This window comes from Antechinus flavipes, chromosome 1 (assembly GCF_016432865.1).
Source record: "Antechinus flavipes isolate AdamAnt ecotype Samford, QLD, Australia chromosome 1, AdamAnt_v2, whole genome shotgun sequence".
Lineage (NCBI taxonomy): Eukaryota > Metazoa > Chordata > Mammalia > Dasyuromorphia > Dasyuridae > Antechinus > Antechinus flavipes.
Window position 1 is genome coordinate 45,423,197 of NC_067398.1, and position 18,310 is coordinate 45,441,506.

Below are 18,310 nucleotides of genomic sequence, written 5' to 3' on the forward strand. Positions count from 1 at the left end.
ATATTAAATACAGAGTCAATATGTGAACTCCTGGGAATAGAAGATACCAGGCTGCCTAGGGAAGGTAAGGAAAAGGAAACAAAGTCAAAAGCAGGGGAGACAAATATTTGAAATGATGAAGAAAGTATAGGAATAGAGATGGGAGGAGAAAACAAAGAATATAGAGTATGTAAATTGAGTGTTTGAGAAAGGAGTGCCTTAACTTGGATCAAAGACACAAAATTCTTTCATTATATCAGCTCTAATTAACAGCTCCAACTTTCTTACAAGAAGCTGAAATGTTCTTCTACTTATATTCAACATTCAAGGTTAAACTATATTTTAATCTTAAGCAACAGGAAAGGTTTAGGGATGTAACAGACAACTTTCCCCTGAGCTGTCAGGTATGTGATAGGAGGTGAGGGGCAATGATTTGGTTTTGGCAAAACTGTGGACTATTTAGAATAAAAATCACAGGGCATTGTTTTCTAAGAAACAAGGGTCTGGAAGAAAAAAGAGCATCAAATGTTATTTCAAACTCAAATTTCAAGAAGAAAACTTCACTTGGATGAAGGGGTAGGGGAAAGCTCGAGACAATGATTTCAGTTCCTCAGCTGGAATTTTGGCTTCTCCTTTTCAGTAAGAAAGCTATTTTTAATACAGCTTGTGATTCATTTGGAGGTCTCATTAGCATTCATAATGATAGTGATTGTATTGTGGTAAAACAATATCTTTAATAAAAAGTAAAGCAGGTGTACAAGGAAGAGCTTATGGGAGGGGGAACATTCAAGTGGGAGTTGACATTTTACTATATAGTCCACTTTTTTCATCAGAGGTATGGCCAGACTTTCACAACCCTGAATTTTGTCTCTGATTCTTCTCTTTCCAATGCCACAAAATCAATCATAATGCTTACTTTTAACTTTTGTTTCTTTTTCTGTGCTTGTGAATGATTGATCCCCATGCATGGGAACAGGTCACAACTTGTCTAGGTGATAGCTAAAGTGAGTCTGAGCATTTCTACTCTTGGCCGCAGAGATTTTTGTAACTTTTCAGTATTTTGTGGTTGGGAGTTGCCCTTGTCAGACTGTCTCTTGTCCTTCTAATTGAAAATGAATAGTTACAAAAGAAAAGACATCCTCTCTGCCTAATGCTTCGTGGGTATTCTTTGCCTTTGCCAATAAATAAGCATTACCAAGACCTACAATGTCTTGTTACTCTATTGAATTGTATGTGTGTATGTGCCTGTGAGAGAGAAAGAAAAAGGGCAGAGAGAGAGAGAGAGAGAGAGAGAGAGAGAGAGAGAGAGAGAGAGAGAGAGATTATGGGCATGGAGGACATATAGAGAAGAAGCCCAAATATAAGAAATGCAGTATCTTGTTAGTGGAATAGAAATAAAGCCTTACAAGGATCATTGGCATATAATACAAGAACAAAATATATTTGTTGGATTGTTTCTCCTCATATTCACCCTAAGGGCTCATTCTCAATAGTTTTGATGACCTTAAGTATCTCTTCACTTTGAGGAAAGTTCTGGTGTAGAAATTCCCTCTAAAGCACCTATAGTACAGATTGTGTGTGTGTATGTGCAGTGTTTCTGTGTGTATTTGTGTGTGTGTGTGTGTGTGTGTGTGTGTGTGTGTGTGTGTATGGGGGAGAGAGAGAGAGAGAGAGAGAGAGAAGGAGGGAGAGAGGGAGAGATTTCTTTGACAGTCTGGTAAAGACTATGAACTCAGACTAATGATTTAAAAAGTATAAATATATAGGAATGAAATCATGTTGAAATATCAATTAATAAAAACATTAAAATTATAAAGGAATGAAACACATTTATTAACTGTGTACTATGTGCTGTGTTGTATAAATAATATTTCATTTAAAACTCACAATAATCCTGGGAGATAGGGGTTTACAGTTGAAGAAATTGAAACATTCAGGTGTTAAATGATTTGCCCAGGGTCATACAACTAGTAAGTAAGGTTTGGGGCAGGATTCAAATTCAACTCTTTCTCATACGAGGCCAAGGGCATTGTCCATTAGCCCACTTAGTTGACTCAAAAGAAACTGATTATCCTGAATAGTTATCATTTTTTTTTAATTCACAAACACCAAGTTAAGAATCTCTGGTCTGTAGAGAGGACTAACAACTAATTCTTCCTTAATAAAGCATGTTAGAGCATCACCTATGGCACTAAGACATTAATAGGTTTATCCCACAGTCCTACAACCTAATATTCATCACAGGCAGGCTTTGATACCTAATTTAAATATAGCAGCTCTATCCATTAAATAATGCTGTGCATTTTATATGGATTTTCCCCTTCCTTCCCTCTCTTCCTCCCTCACCTACCTCTTCTCCTCCCTCCCTCATCTCCTCCTTTCCTTCTTCCCTTTTTCCCTCCTTCCCTCCCCATCCTCTGTCCTTTCCTTCCTCCCCTTCTCTCTCCCTTTCTCTTCTCCTCTTTCTCTCCCTCTTTCCTTCCTTCCTTCCTTCCTTCCTTCCTTCCTTCCTTCCTTCCTTCCTTCCTTCATTCATTCTTCCCCCTCTCTCCCTTCCTTGCTTCTTTCCTTTCTTGTTATTTCATTATTATAAGGCATTTCCTACAAGAAACTTCTTTCACTGGAGTAGATCAGCAGTTGTTCCCTAATTTTAGTTGGAGGTGGGATAGGGTAGTAAACTAGTAGATACTCAGGCTCCCACTTTGAGAAAAATAAATTCGTGTCAGAAACAAAACTCAAACCCACGACTCTGGCACTGAAAAGGCTACTCCCTAGTCACTGCACCACCTTACCACTCAAGCATCAATAATTTCTTAAATAATCTCTCTGGAGTCAGTACCGAAAAAAGGGAAATAATACTTCTCTGTCGGAGTACATTTAGTGACACCTGTTGCTCCTGTATTACCTCAACCACCGTGTCTGCTCGTCCATGGAGAAAAGAAAAGAACTATGTGTCCTGTAGAACAAGTATGTACCCGCAAACCTTTTGTGGAAGGTAAATCTCCCTACCCTGTAGCACCTACCGGCTGCATGAATGGAAATGACATCTATCCAACAGCAATACCTTCCTTTCGTTGTACATTGCGGGGTGCGGGCCGGGGTTGAGGTGGGGTTTTACTAAATAATCAGATATGATTGCAAACTCCACGGGGCCTTTCTCTCCTTCCTTTCTTTCACCTTTGCTCACTTCTATGACCAGCTCCTTAACCCACTTTCTCACTGAAAGAAGAGGGGCTTGGATTATGCCGTCCAGAAGAAGTTTCCAGCTGAAGTATAAAATATAAATTTGTTAGGGACGATTAAGAAAGTTCTAGCTTAGTACTTGCCTAGAATCAGGGGAAAGAAGGGAAGGAGACACTTCCACGTCCCCTCGAAGCGTCGCTTTTTATGGGCATGGGATTAATTGCGGATGCCACTGGTAGCGCAATGTAACATGTCAAACGCACAGATTGTAAGGCAGCCGAAGTCCTTTACAACCAGGGAGACTTTGGGTAGTCTTTCCTTTGAAAGAGGGGGAGGTGTGTGTGTGTGTGTGTGTGTGTGTGTGTGTGTGTGTGTGTGTGTGTGTGTGTGTGTGTTGCGCGCGCGCTCTCCAGTCAGAATCATCCAGTGGAGGCAGGAGATGGGACCACAGCCTTTACACTCTCCCCGTCTCACAACAGCTTCCTCATACTCTCGGTCCTTTGCTTTCCTCCGGGCTCCTGGCAACCAGGCACAGGGTAGGACTGGTTGAGAGCTCGAAAGAGAGGTTCTGTTTCTCCCAGGCTTTAAGCTCCTGGCCCCGAAGCCCCAGGAGCAAGACAGCAACTCAACGTTCTTCCCCGGGGCAAACTCCACCCGCCCCCTGCAGCATCAGGGCCGAGTGGGATGGAGATGGAGAGTTGAGTCTGAAAGTCCTATCCTGTATGGCACAGGCACGCACGAGGAGGCAGCCTCGACCCTCCAGTACCTAGTCTACCTAGGCATCTCGGCTACTGACTGACCAGCTGCTCTTTCTCCCCTTACCCACCCTAGCTGCTGCCCACCCACCTCCCCATTACCTCAGCACGCAGCCCCTCCCTGCGTGATGATGCAAACCCGAGAGGGAGGGGGGAGTCAGGGAAGGGTGGAGAGGGGAGGGGAGGAGGGAGTGGGAGGAGGAGGAGGAGGAGGCTGTGGAAGAGAGGGAGTCGAACGACCATTTAAAGCGATAGCAATCCCTTCCCTCTCCCCAGTGCTGTGCTGCTGGGGAGCACGGCGAGGAGGAGAAGGAGAGAGTGAGAGCTAGAGAGAGAAAGAGAGAGGGAGAGAGAGAGACAGCAAGCAGGAGCGCAGTGCGCCCTAGCTTGGGAGGCAACACGGGACACCCCCGTCGTGTCTTTAGTTCCCCAGACAGCCCCCCTGCTTTGCATGAAGGAGACCTCGGGGGCCCCAGCTGGCCAGAGCAGGGCACCTGGGCATCGCAGCACTCGCTACAGCCGCCGGGGCCGGGGCCGGGGCCGCCTCCGCCACCGCCACCACCACCGCAGAAGCAGCCTCAGCAGCAGCGGCGGCCCCAACCGCTCCAACACCATGCTCCAGCTGGGAAGACTGTTCCATCTCCTGACTTTGATGAAGTTGCCCTGTTGTTTGCTGGAGGTGCTCCTGGCCGCTGCCGCCGCGGCGCAAGGCCAAGAGATGTATGCCCCGCACTCCATCCGGCTCGAGGGGGACATCACCCTAGGAGGACTCTTCCCGGTGCATGCCAAAGGTCCCACAGGCGTGCCATGCGGGGACATCAAGAAGGAGAACGGGATCCACAGGCTGGAAGCGATGCTCTACGCCCTGGACCAGATCAACAGCGATCCGGAGCTGTTACCCAATGTCACGCTGGGCGCGCGGATCCTGGACACTTGTTCCAGGGACACTTACGCGCTGGAGCAGTCGCTCACTTTCGTCCAGGCGCTCATCCAAAAGGACACCTCCGACGTGCGCTGCACAAACGGCGAGCCGCCAGTCTTCGTGAAGCCGGAGAAAGTAGTGGGAGTGATCGGGGCTTCTGGGAGTTCCGTGTCCATCATGGTAGCTAACATCTTAAGGCTGTTTCAGGTAGGGTTCCCAACATTAGTGTGAAAAAAGGCTCGGGTCGGTCTCTGCGCCTCCCGTCGTAAACCCGGCAGTGGGGATGGAGTGAGCTGCTCAGCGCTTCTCTGCCTGCTCGCTTGCGGGGACTCCGCGGGGGATGGGATCTCAACTCACTTAATTCTCCTTTGAGTGCCTGAGCGGGTTCCTCCCCAGAAGGGGAGGAATCGTTCTAGTCTTCCTCTTTCCTCCTTCCTGTATCCCTTCTCTCTGATGCTTCCTTATCTTTCTCTCCCTCTCTCCTCCACCATCTCTGGATTTATTGCCCTATTTACAAGAAGCAATCTAGGGGATAAAACGAGGAGCTGATTTAAATAGGTTTGCATTCGAGTGAAATATCATCTGCTCGCGTGCCTGTCAGGGTGCTGGGAGTTCCTCGTGAACTGGTGCCACACAGGGAATATTAAAGATGAAACGAAGATGACAACTGTTCCTTCTTCAGTGCCCCTTTCCCCATTCCCACAGCCCCTCATCCCAGTCTCCTTCCAGGATTGTTTCCTTAGAGAATTGTTGGGAGTACACTTCTCTTCAGCCCTGGACAGCGCCGAAATCTCTCAGCTGAGGCGTTCTTATAACACCAGGAAGATTCCCGAGTAATGTCTCGGTAGGATCTAATGGCCAGCCCTGAAGCTTCTTCGCCGGGCTTGGGATGAATCAGAACCGGGCGCGGAGGGAGAGGGCCAGCAGGCAGGGCAAATAGAGAGGGGAAAGAAACAACCCCATTGCCTCCTCCGCTATGTCACACCCTGGTGGGCTAGCTATAGGCAACTTCATCTTCCTAGATCGGATATAGAGCCCTGTCACTTGTCAAACCTCTGCACTTAGCTCTGTCCAATTCAGAAATGAGCTCATGATAATTGCAGATAATATTTATTAATTCTACACTAAGAGCCTACTTCCACTCATTTTCCTGTGCATCATTCTATAGTGGGCGGAAAGTCCTTCAAACACTCCTCCTCTCCCAGTCCCATCCTTAGTCCCACTCCCTGCAGCCGGGAAGTCTTAAGTAAAATTCACCGGGCTAGCTGGTGACCGATGGAGGCACGTAGGGAGCCACTGAAGTATGCGTTGTGAGGAGATGACTGTGTCTTTCCCACATCGGGTTTCCGTCTCTGAGCACGAGTACCCGATTGATAAAATGCTATGAAAGCCCGTTTTCTGAAAGGTTGGAAGGATAGGGTTAGAGGTGTGGGGGTTATACTGCAGTATTCATTTCTGCCTGCCTACCCCACTCCCCGCAATACACACACACACACACCCTGTTGTCTTTGACTAAGTATCTGTTAGCCCATCAGCCTGCTCTATGGAACTCAACATAGAAACCATTAAGAATTCTCTCTCTCTCTCTCTCTCTCTCTCTCTCTCTCTCTCTCTCTCTCTCTCTCTCTCTCTCTCTTTCTCTCTCTCCCCCTTAACTTTTCCAATAAATTGCATTCTTCCTATCTTGCAGTCAATTCCTCTACTTCTATCATGATTAAGCCAAAACACAGAAATACTCATCCTTTTTCTCGCACAGTTCCCGAAGACAATGTCTTCAAGAAGTCGATCTTTCCTGCCTAGATACCTCTAAAAGGGCTCTCTCTAGCTCTCGCTCTTATGAAATGTAGCCTGTCAAGACACCATCTCAAGAATTAAGTTCTGTTTACACCCCGGGAGACTGGCAGCCCAGAGCCACAGCCTGTTTCTGGATGTATTCCCTGCCCCACCATCCATCCCAATTCTGGCTAGCTCCTTATTCCTGTTGTCACATTCTTAACTGTAACACCTTCGAAAAGCTGATTCTTTGTAAAAGGAGGTAATTTGGACTCTAGACATATGAATTCTACCACTCTGTGCTAACAGCTTAAAGAAAGAAATAGGGAAATCGTGGGAACTGTTCAAGAGAGGACTGAGCCAGAGAGCTGTAAGATTTGAGGGCCATTTAGAGAAAGAAACGGGAAAGAACAGGAAACCTTTTGTGGAATTCCCTTTTCTTTTTGGGATTCCTAGATGCTGAGAGGAGAGAGAGAGAGAGAGAGAGAGAGAGAGAGAGAGAGAGAGAGAGAGAGAGAGAGAGAGCTGGTTCACTTTTTTGGAGGGTTGGGGGGAGGAGTCTCTTTGCCTCTTTAAACCACTTTGGGATAATGCTGCAGAGTGGGCCTGTATCTGTGAATAGAATAAAATGTGAAAGCAAAGGAGGGAATCTGAGTGTTGTTGGAAACTGTATGTTGCCTCCATACATCCAGAGAGGTCTTATTTCTCTTCTATCAACTAAAAAAGGACTCCTCAAGAAACAGCCTTTCTCAGCAATTTGGCCCGATTTGGCCCAACTAGCAACACTCATGTGCACACACACACACACACACACACACACACACACACACACACACATACACACACACCTCCCTCTCTCTCTCTCTCTCTCTCTCTCTCTCTCTCTCTCTCTCTGGCTGAAAAGAAATGGAAACAAATACCACTGGTAATGATGTGGGTGGAGACAAAAAAGATATAGTAGTAAACACTGTAATTTTTCTCTAATTTGCAAATTGCAGCTATTCACACTGGATTGAGCAGCTGAGGCTTTTTGTGGGAGAAAGATCCCCTGCTTTCACCTGCATGTAGAGAAAGGGGGAGCTGGCTGGAGGTAGAAGGAATGCGACAACTTGTAGCTTGGATCTCCATGGTACAAGCTGGATTTAATTATTCATGTAGGTGTATTTCTTGTTAACCATTGTCCAGCTCCCTCTGAAACAACAAGAAAAAGCTATCAAAAAGGGTGAGTTCAGGTGACCTTTTGCACTTTGAAAATGGGCTATTCCTGGCCAAGTCCTCTATTCTTCTGGGCTTTCTCAGGCTCTGTGAGCAAAATGAACTGAGAAGTATAATGCAGAAAGACAGTGGTAAACAGACTCATCTTTCAAAGGCACAATCAATTAGAAGGAGAGGGAAAGGATGGCAGGCAGTATCTTCTCAGGGACTCAGGGGTTTATCTCAATTAAGATTGTCCTACATTAAAGAAACCTCAAGGAGGAATTGTGTTCTGGGATCCCCAAATCAAAGTTTGTTTTTGTAGGTTCATTTTAGGGATCTTTTTCAACTTGTTTGCCACTTCTTAAAATTTGAATTTGTGGTAGGATAATGTCCAGTGTGGAAAGAGCAGACAATGTAGGACCCTGAGATTCCTGCTATAGGGTGGGATGTAAAATTTTAGGAAAGATGATGAGATAATATCAGAGCTAATAGAAAATGCTATACCCTTTCCCAGAGATTGATACAGTGTTCCTTTTGGTATATCAGGACCTACGGAACTTGTGACTTCCCTGGCCAGAGCTACTGTGCAGACTTTAAGACTTGGCTAATTACCATTTCTCTATTTTGCCTGCTGGTGTCAGACCCTAGATTTGAACTGAACCAGTCATCTGTCTCCTCCACACAGATGCAGAGCTAGCTTGAAAATGACATGTCTACAGGAGGGAATCACATTCAGTGAGCCTTTTAATCCTAAGAACTTGAGGATAATGAAATTAATATGAGGCTATAGGGCCATGCCAGGAAGAATACAGTCATTGCATCCTTATTTGATGATTGCCATACAGCAGACTGCGATGTCTTTTCAGCTTTTTACAAAACATCAGAGAGGAATTTGGGAGAGATTTATTTACAAAATCAAAATGGAAGAGGCAACAGCTTTGGTCAAATAATGCATTGTTAATGCCAAATAAGATTAAAAACTAAATTAATATTGACTGTGAATAGCATGTTTTTTTTTTAAATAGATAATTGCATGGGTATGACTTAGAGATCGAGAGGTTATATAATATAGTAACTGAAAGATAAATAACCCATGACCATTGTTTTATGTGGCACAAGTAAGATATATTAGTAGTGTAGAATAATGGGGACATTTTTATTCAAAGCTTTTTTCTCTTTTATTGTATTGGGGAAAAATATTCTGAGAGTATAAATTATCCTTGCTTCATCTGAAATTCATAATGTACAAGAATTTCATAAGGAGCAACTCATCCTAACTATGGTCATGGAAGTGAATCTTATTCACTTCCATTTTTCTTCTAAAATCTAAAATTCTTCTAAAAGTGGCCAATAGAGCCATGTTAGCAATACTTTATTGGCAATACAAGCACGTGGCCTTGAAACCATAAATGGACTATGTTTCTAAATCGACCAAAGTTTCTCAACTATCCACTGCAGCTGGAAGGCAATCATTGCCTTTGGGGGAATATTTTATATATAAGTAGTTTTTCTTTTGCTTCCTTTGCTTTTACTAAATTGTATGTAATTGGATAAAACCAGACACCTGGGACTGTTATGGAATAGCTATAGTGGGGAAAAGAAAAAATGCTTAAAGTTTGACTCGACTCATCTTTAAGTTTTATAAATACGGGTGTTAATGCCATTTGGAATAGTCTCCAAAGCCATCTCTGGCTCAATAGTTACTGTGTTTCAGAAAATTTACAAGCAGATGGTGAGTGGGAATTTTATAAAGGGGCAGTTTTTAAAAAGAGCAGAAAAGGAAGGAACCAATCACCAAAAAACATAACTAAAGGTACTGTGTTCATTTGTACATTTATATGCATACCTATGGGGATCATTTGCTTTGAGAAAAATATTCATTTAACATCTACTATATGGAAATTCAAGTCAAAAACTCAGCCTTCATAGAGTTTACAATCTAGTAGGGAAAGACATAAGACACAATATCCTATGAGTACTATATACAAAAGCTGCAAAACAAAGTGTTGTATGATATTCAAGAAGAAAGATGGGGAATGGAGAACAGAACTTGGGAAGGCTTTTTGGAGGAGGTAATATTCACATTGGAGTTTAAAAGAAAGGTAAGATTTCAATAGGTAAAGATAATCTTGGCACAGTTATTATTATTATTCAATCATTTCAGTTCGTTCCAACTTCTCACTTTGGGCTTTCTTGGCAAATATGCTGGAATGGTCTGCTATTTCCCTCTCTAGCTCATTTTCCAGAGAAAGTAAAGAAAAACAGTATTGAGGTGCCCAGAGTCACAAAGCTAGTAAATATCTGAGGTTCAATTTGAACTTTTGGAATCTGATCCCAGTGCTCTATTTACTGTACCATTAAGGATACAAATAATAATAATAATAATAAAAATAAAGCAATAATAGCATATTATAATTATAAGGAACCTTTGAGATCACACCCTATTTCATTTTATGGAGGAAAAATTCAAGATGCAAAAGTATAACTAAAGACATTTGGCTAAAGTCATCTGGCTCCCAAGTAGAAGAGACACTTCTCTGATGTTAGCCTATGTGATCTGTTTCCTAGTTTAGTGTTCTTTTTGGTACAATGGCATATTACATGGAGAAAGGGTTATATGCAAAAGTCACAACTTTCTCCAACTTCCTACAGTAACACTAATAATTGCATACATCTTTTGACTGTGTCTATTGAGCTAAGTAACTTTCAGCAATTTGAAAATATAAGTAGCACTTTGTTTCAGTTGCTATAAAGAGATTAACATCACAACTTCATAAAAACTTGAGCCTAAAAACCTTCATGTTCAAACTGTGTTCACTATTATCTTAAAGCAGAATTTTTTGGTCTTGGGATAATAAACCTTGCTCCAAATAGACTAATGAATGGCTACTCTTGATCATTTTCAATCCTTATAGAACTTGATGATAATTCCTAAGCTTCATTTCATTCATTTTACTCTTCCCATAGCCCTAAGTCATTAAATCCATCACTGAAATTAATATGAGAAATGTAAAGAACATATCAATGTAGTTTTCAAAAGTCAAATTAATGCAGGCCTAGAAGTATTTTCTGAAAAGCAACATTAGAATTTGTGTGGGCAATGGGATGGGAGAGTTTCCAGTTTAATGGATCATTTCACTTCTTGATATTAAATAATTCCATTTAATAGTTTATAATTGGTTACTTTCCATCTTTCAACAATGTACTTCTCCTTTCTTCAACTACACCCTTTTATTCCTTAGAGAAGGTTATAAATTAGTTTTTGAATAATATTTAGGAGATTATTTATTATTGTGCTTGGATTATAATATTGCATTTGTGAATGTAACAATTAAGCATTCTTTCTTGTTTAGTCTTAGAAAAACCATAAATGATTTTAAGCATGAGGAAATAGTAAAAGTTTTCAAGGAGAAAATAATATGTAATTGATCAGAGTAGCCAGCATAATACAGAAAAAAAAGTCCATTGAATTTGGAGCCATATACTCTTAATTCTAATATTGTCCCTGCTCTTTTATTATCCATGAAACCTTGGGCAAGTCATGCAGGAAAATGAAGCACATTGGATTGAAGGCTTCTGGGATGCCTCTCAGCTCTAAACCTGTACATACTCTCTGGAAGGAGAGGTTTCAGTATATAGTGGATAGAGTGCTAAAGCTGGAGTCAAGAAGGTCACTGTTCACATGCCCCCTTTATGGAACTTTTCTCAGTGAAGCTCGTGCAATTCTTAAAGATTTATCTTCTAAGTCATAGATGAGTGGATTTTTCATAAGTTTGTTTCACAGCTGAACTTCCAAGATACAATGATACTAAGAGTGGAAGATAAAGATCTCAGTTTTCAGATTTTAAATTTGGTTTTACCTTGTACCCTCCCCCATGACTAGCACCTAAGAGAAATTTCACATGTATTAATTAAATTTTCCCTATTGGCTTTGAGAAATATAGCTTAATTTTCTAGATTAAGGCTAAGTGATAATAGAATCATTGTAAGGGCATTGTCTTTTATTTAGAGAAAGTTTGTTATGTGCCTTCCAAGGCAATATATCCTGTTTGATATTATGTATATATCTAAAAATGTATATGTTATATATGAACACATATTGTATATTTATATAACACACATGTATATGAATGTGTGTGTATTAAACATACCTACACAAAAGGTAGTTCAAAAAACCAGCTTTGTAACTAAAGTTTTCTATTCAAATGGGGGGAAGAGTTTTTTGATTCATTAATATAGAGTGTGCCACTAGCTTCAAATAAATTCCTGCAAATAATTATTCTATTTTATACTGAACTTTGTCAGCATAGACACTTCCAGAGATATTTGATCTTCAATTCTAGCTTTGTGCTACTTGGGTGACCTAGACATAGAGGCTCAGATGTCAACAGTATCTTGGGAGTTCACAGATACAGTTTTCTGGATCAGAGAAGTCTTTGGGATTTATCCAAAATCCTGTCCCATTTTCCTCTGGGTTGCAGAAATTGGACCAAGTATGTACTTGTACTAAAAATACTTGACCATGTGGTCTTTACACATCTAGAATTTCTTCTTAGCACTATAATTATGTAAGCTATATTTTCAGTGCAATTATAGTAAATTTCATATCAACAAGCATCCATTTCCAGTGTTCTAGGGATAGCAGCATGAAGTAGAGTTTATGAAAATATAGCACTTGAAGAACACAACAGAAGGTAATTGTGTAACTACTTCTCCAATATAATTAAATTTGTTAGAGTTGGTACAATAAAATCAAGAAGAAAATAATGTTTCTTGGGTTTTTTTTTTTAAATACCCTGACCTCTATTCTCCCAGTGATGTATCTTCTTGGACACAAATGGCAATGGTTAGCCAAAATAAGAGGCTGTGGAAAGAGATGAAATCAAGAAAAGTTATGTTAGGTATTATTTCCTTTCTATAACCACTCTATGATATAAGCCAAATGTTTAATTTTGAAAGAAGTAGCATTTGCTTATCCAAATCATCAGTTCCATAGCTCTGCATACTTTTGTCTAGTAGCAAGGGCTGGTAGAAAGGCATTCTTCTTCTGGTGTCCCTTAATCAAACAGGGTAAAAAAGATATTATTAAAGGTTTGACAAACCAAATATTTGAGTGGAGAATATGCAATCTGAAATGGGTTGGGTATGGAAGACAGATTATGCTTGTTTCAGCAACCCTGGGTTACGTCGAAGCAACTCTCCTAGCTTTGAAAATAGAATTGCTTGAGTTATTGGTAAATTATTTTTCCCTTCTATTCACTCATATTTCTGTTTGATTGATTGGACTTTTTAATCTGTTTTGTTTTGTTGGGTTTTGGTAGGTAATTATCCATCATGAAATTGTCAGAGGGCAAAAGGCATGACTCTGAAACTATAAAATTCAGAAAGTTGTATCAGCAATAATAACTACTTTGATGAGAGCATACACCTGTAATTTCCTTGCTACATAGAATCCCCAATGAAGAAAGTCAATTTAAAGAATGCAGATTGGAACTTCTATGTAATTTATAGCATTATAATTTTTGTGGGTTGTTCTGAGAGATTAAATTATATTTTATTTTAAAAGTAAATGGCCAATCTGTCCTATCATTAATAACTTTCCCAAGTTTTGCACAAATGTAGCATATTAGCACTTTGTTCCAAAAATGACTGTTTGCAATTGTATTCTTGCATTGCTGGGACAGTGGAGAACAATAGTCAATATTTCTATATTCCTTTAAATGTTTCATACATATATGTATGTATGTATATTTTTATATACATACATACATATATATGCATTCATGTTTTGATAAATTTATGTGTATATATGTATACATACACACATAAATACTTTGATTTTTACAATAACTCTGAAATAGTGCTATTATTATCACCATCCTTTTACAAAGAAGAAAATGAGGACTGATGAGGGTGACTAAATGAGTTGTCCAGAGAACAATAATTAGTAATTTGAAACAAGATTTCAACCCAAGTCTTCCTGTTTGCAAGTCTAGTATTCTGTCCATTATACCAAACTGCTTTCTACTGAAGAGATGAATGTATTGCATTCTTAGATCTATTAGAGTCATAAAACTCCTTTCAAGAAAACCTGAAAAAATATTTACTAGTATTTTTGTATTTATGAAAGTAATTCATTTTTTATTGTCATTTTATTGCCTTGAGGATATGTCTCTGGTGATGGATAGATACATGATAGAGAAATAGAGACAATGATGTGTGTGTGTATACACATACATGTACACATTGTGCACAAATGAATGTATCTGTGAGCATGCAAACCATGTACAATACATGTTTTCATGCACGTATGTATAAAGACAAACACGCACATCTTCCTCTCTCTAACCTGAAATGGGTATGTATGTAGATAGTCAGGTATTATGTAAAAAGTCCTAGACTTTAATAAAGATATTTAACTTTTCTGGGCCTCTATTTCTTCATGTTTAAAAAGAAGGAATAGAGGATGCCAAGGAAACATGCAGAAAGTCTTTTCCTTAAAAATGGTCTGAATACCATTCTTGGCTGTCACTTCTGAGAATTATTTTAAGACTCCAGTGTATTGTATACTTTTACCTTCCATATGGAATGTTTAGGCATGTGGCAGAGGAAGATGATTGGAGTTAGAAGTGTCTTTATGATCCTTCTTAAAAAAAAAAAAAAAAAAAAGGTTGAGAATGTGAGTATACAACCATTTTTATAAAAATGTACATGTGCACTCATGGATCTTAATACTTTCTACCTTGATGATAATGAGTAGGATTGTTTGGACTAGGAAAGTGGGTATAATTATGGACTTACAGTGAGGTCTCCATTAACTTTAGCTATATGCAGCAACTATCTTATCTCTACTTATTCCTCCTACTCAGATAGACTTAGGCTGATTATGTGAAAAGAAAAGTATTTGGGACATGCTGGCTTAAGGACTCTAAGCAAGGGACATTACTTTTGTGTGTAGATTGTCATGGTGCCACATTAGAAAGCTCATGATTTCAGAAATCTGATATTAGGAAATCCCGGATAGATAGAATGAAAATAACCTATAATTTCCTATTTTGCGTAAATGTTTCTTTTCAAAAAAAAAAATGGAGAAATACCTTTTAAAAATTAAACGTCCTGATAAATGGTACAGTTATATAATTCTCTGGGGAGCAACTCCTTCTTGTGTATTTGGGGAGGTCATTTTGATGATGGCATATATAGCGAAATTGAACAATTCACTGTTGACCAGTGTGAAATATTTGTGGAAAATTTGTCAGGCTTGAGAAGATTCTGGATGGAAGTGATTTGACATATATTACTAAGCTGTGCAAAACTCCTAGAAATCTAAGGAAGGAAGATTACACTGTATGAGCTAAGGCCAAAAAATAAATAAATAAACAAACAAACAAATAAATAAATAAATAACCAGTGACATATGGTGCTTTAAGATTTGCAAACTACTTTACATGTAATTTCTCATTTGATTTGATCATCACACCAGTCTTGTAAAGGAGATGGTGCTATTATTACCCTCATTTGTAAGATAAACCATAAAATGATTTCTTTAAGGTCATATAGCTAGTAAGAGCCTGAGGCAGGATTTGAACTCAGATTTTCCTGAATCCAAATCCAACACTCTATATACTATACAACCTGTACAATGGCCAAAAGCAAGAACTGCTAGACTTTATTTTCTTATTCCCATTGTTTGTTTTATTTTGATTTGTTTTCTTTTACTTTCCTTCTAAAGATCCCCAGAAGCTATTGTATTTGGGGGTCAATACTTAATTTCCCTTCTCCCCAAAGGGGAAAGAAATCATTTCTTTAGGTAGGTTATCAAGTCAAGAAGTCAACAGACATTTATTAAACCTTGATCTATTCCAGGAATTATACTAGCCCTAAGAATACAAATACAAGCATATATATATATATAGGCAAAATCCAAAATGTCAGGACTGCATGGCCCAGAGAGGAATAAAGGCAAGACAGGACCAAGCATCCTCTTTAAAATGGAGTACTGGAAAGAATTGGACAATCAGAAGGTGAGATTACAAGTGTGGAGATACTTGTAAAAATTCCAAGAAGGGATTGAATTTATGTTGAAGAGGTTTCTGGGACATTTTAGACAAATTCTGGGGGAAAGTCAGGAATGAAACTTGGAAAACATAAATGTATGTATGCTATTGCCAACATAGGTAGCTTTTATGTGCCCATATGGACATATCTAGAAGTGACTCACAGAGAGACATGAAAATTTATCTTTAGTCTTCATTATGCATGCACTTATCTTCTAGAGATACTGATTTCTGCCAGCAGGGAGAGCAAGGCTGTAGGACCATAAGACTATTAAGTCTCTTCTGCTCAGAGAGGGAGGTATAGGGCTAAATTTTTCTCTAATAGCTGCTTTAAAAATTGTTAGATTGGATGAAATAATTTTCTCGTTTCAAGGCATATTCCTGATCACTGTCCTATAAAGAAAGAGTCTCCTAGGCTTTGTATCAAAGATTTGATTCCCAATGTTACTGACAAAGATCACAAACAGAGAATAATAGTAAACCCATTTTTCCAATCTCAGAGCAAACAGAAATCAAACATGCTATACAGAGATTATACTAGACAATTGACAGAGTAATAGAACCCTCCCATTGACAGTGAGGTATCTTAACAGAAAGCTCAGTTGACCAAGTCTTTAGTGTAGGGAATCCCTATACTATATGGAATGTGAACTGATAGCTTGCATTTTTACTTTGCATAGTCTACACTGTGTCTTGCATATGTAGTATGTTAAGATGAGAGATATGACAGAAGTAACCTTCCTCTATATTGAGACTTTTCCCCAGTATTTTTATCTCCCTTCAAAGACCTTTCCTTGAAAGAATCTGGGAGAATATTTTTTTTTTCTTGAAGAAGCCATCTATTCTCTTCCAAGATTTCATCAATCAACTCAACCCTTCCTCTCATCGACTTATTCCCTTGACTCTGGCATGAAGTATTGAATAATCAATTTCTACCAATGAAGACAGTCTTCTGTAAATGAACTTTGAGTCTAATACTTTTAGTTTTGTATTATTTACAGTTTTTACTTTTTCTATTTCTACTACATGTGGATATATTTTCTTTCAAACTTGCTTCTTCAGTTATTTTTTCTGATCCATTTCTCTCACTCTGAAATTTGAAGCTTCTCTTTATCAAAGTATAATTCCCTTATACTTAGAAAAGTTTATATTTTTCAGTAGTTTACTAAACAAATTAGTACAGATATAGATAGCTGTACAGTAATCTAAAATAAAAGTAACATATAGGAATGCAAATATAAGTAAGGAAATAGTGTCATAGATCATTAGAACTGGAGTGAGTTTAAGAAATTATCTAGTTCAATACATTCATTTCACAAAAAAAGACTTAGGGCCAGTTATTTGACTAAGTCTATAAACCAAGTCAATCTATATGGAATGTGAACTGATAGCTTGCATTTTTACTTTGCATAGTCTACACTGTGTCTTACATAAAGATTTATACTAGGCATTCTCAGATTTTCTTTCTACTAAAAGTTAATACCTAAACCTCCATTCAGTGAGACTAGTGCAGGACATACGTACTCTGGTGTTTCTAATACTGTTGAAAGGGGATGTAGCATCCCAACTCTGTCCACTTGTCCTGGATAATGTGTAACTATCAGATGATGAATTTATAGAAAGCACATAAAATGGGATTGATGTGTAAAGAGGACATATTTCTCTAAAATATGAACTTTGAGGGGCTATTCACAAGTCACAGAACCAGTGGAAGGAAAATTGCTAAGAAATTGCAAAACTCATCCTACAATGTTTCCATGTTTGGTAATCAGGAAATAGGACATCAGTTGAGGCTAAATCCTCTGCTTTCTGCACAAAGAATGGAGAGATGCCTGCTGATTGCATTTTATTTTTTCTCTATTATTCATTTATTAGGAATTATCATTGTCTGACTTTCTGAAGTAGGTGTAACTGATATATAGTGCATATTGTAAACATAGAAATAAAAGAAACATAGATATTTAAAGTGGAAGAAGACTATGTTACCCCTCATTTTGTACATAAAGAAGCTGAAGCTGAGAGAGATAAAATGACTTAATCAAAGTGAGATAGCTACCAGACACTCAACAAATAGAAGGTGCCAAATAAATGTTCATTGATTATTAACTTCTTCTATCTGGCAATATGTTTTATCTATCATGCCAAGAAGACAATTATATCTTGTCTTTTGCAGTCTCCTTTGCCAACATAATCCTGGACTAGATTGAGATTGCAAGCCCACTGAGGGCAGGGACTATTTATTTTTAAATTTGTATCTCTATTGCTTAGCACAATGCCTGGCACAACAAATATTTAACAATAATATTTAACAGATTAGATGAAGGAATATTAGAGTTGGAAGGGATTTCAGAAGTCAGCAAATCCAACTTGAGCAGTTATCCACTCTACAATAATTCCAATATATTGATTGATTAATTTCACTTCATCAACTGCAGAGACTTATA

General features: G+C 39.0%; 1 protein-coding gene across 6 annotated transcripts in view; it reads left to right on the plus strand.

The window, feature by feature from the left end:
- Positions 1-4,271: 4,271 nt before the first annotated feature.
- Positions 4,272-18,310, plus strand: part of GRM7 (glutamate metabotropic receptor 7) — a 1,037,525-nt gene continuing 1,023,486 nt past the window's right edge. For all 6 annotated transcript variants that reach the window (XR_007951116.1, XR_007951117.1, XM_051981322.1 and 3 more), the window contains exon 1: positions 4,272-5,046. Coding sequence is in view for 4 of the 6 variants with exons in the window: in XM_051981322.1 (XP_051837282.1) it covers positions 4,369-5,046 (678 nt within the window). In the remaining 2 variants the exon portion in view is untranslated. The remainder of the gene's footprint in view (positions 5,047-18,310) is intronic.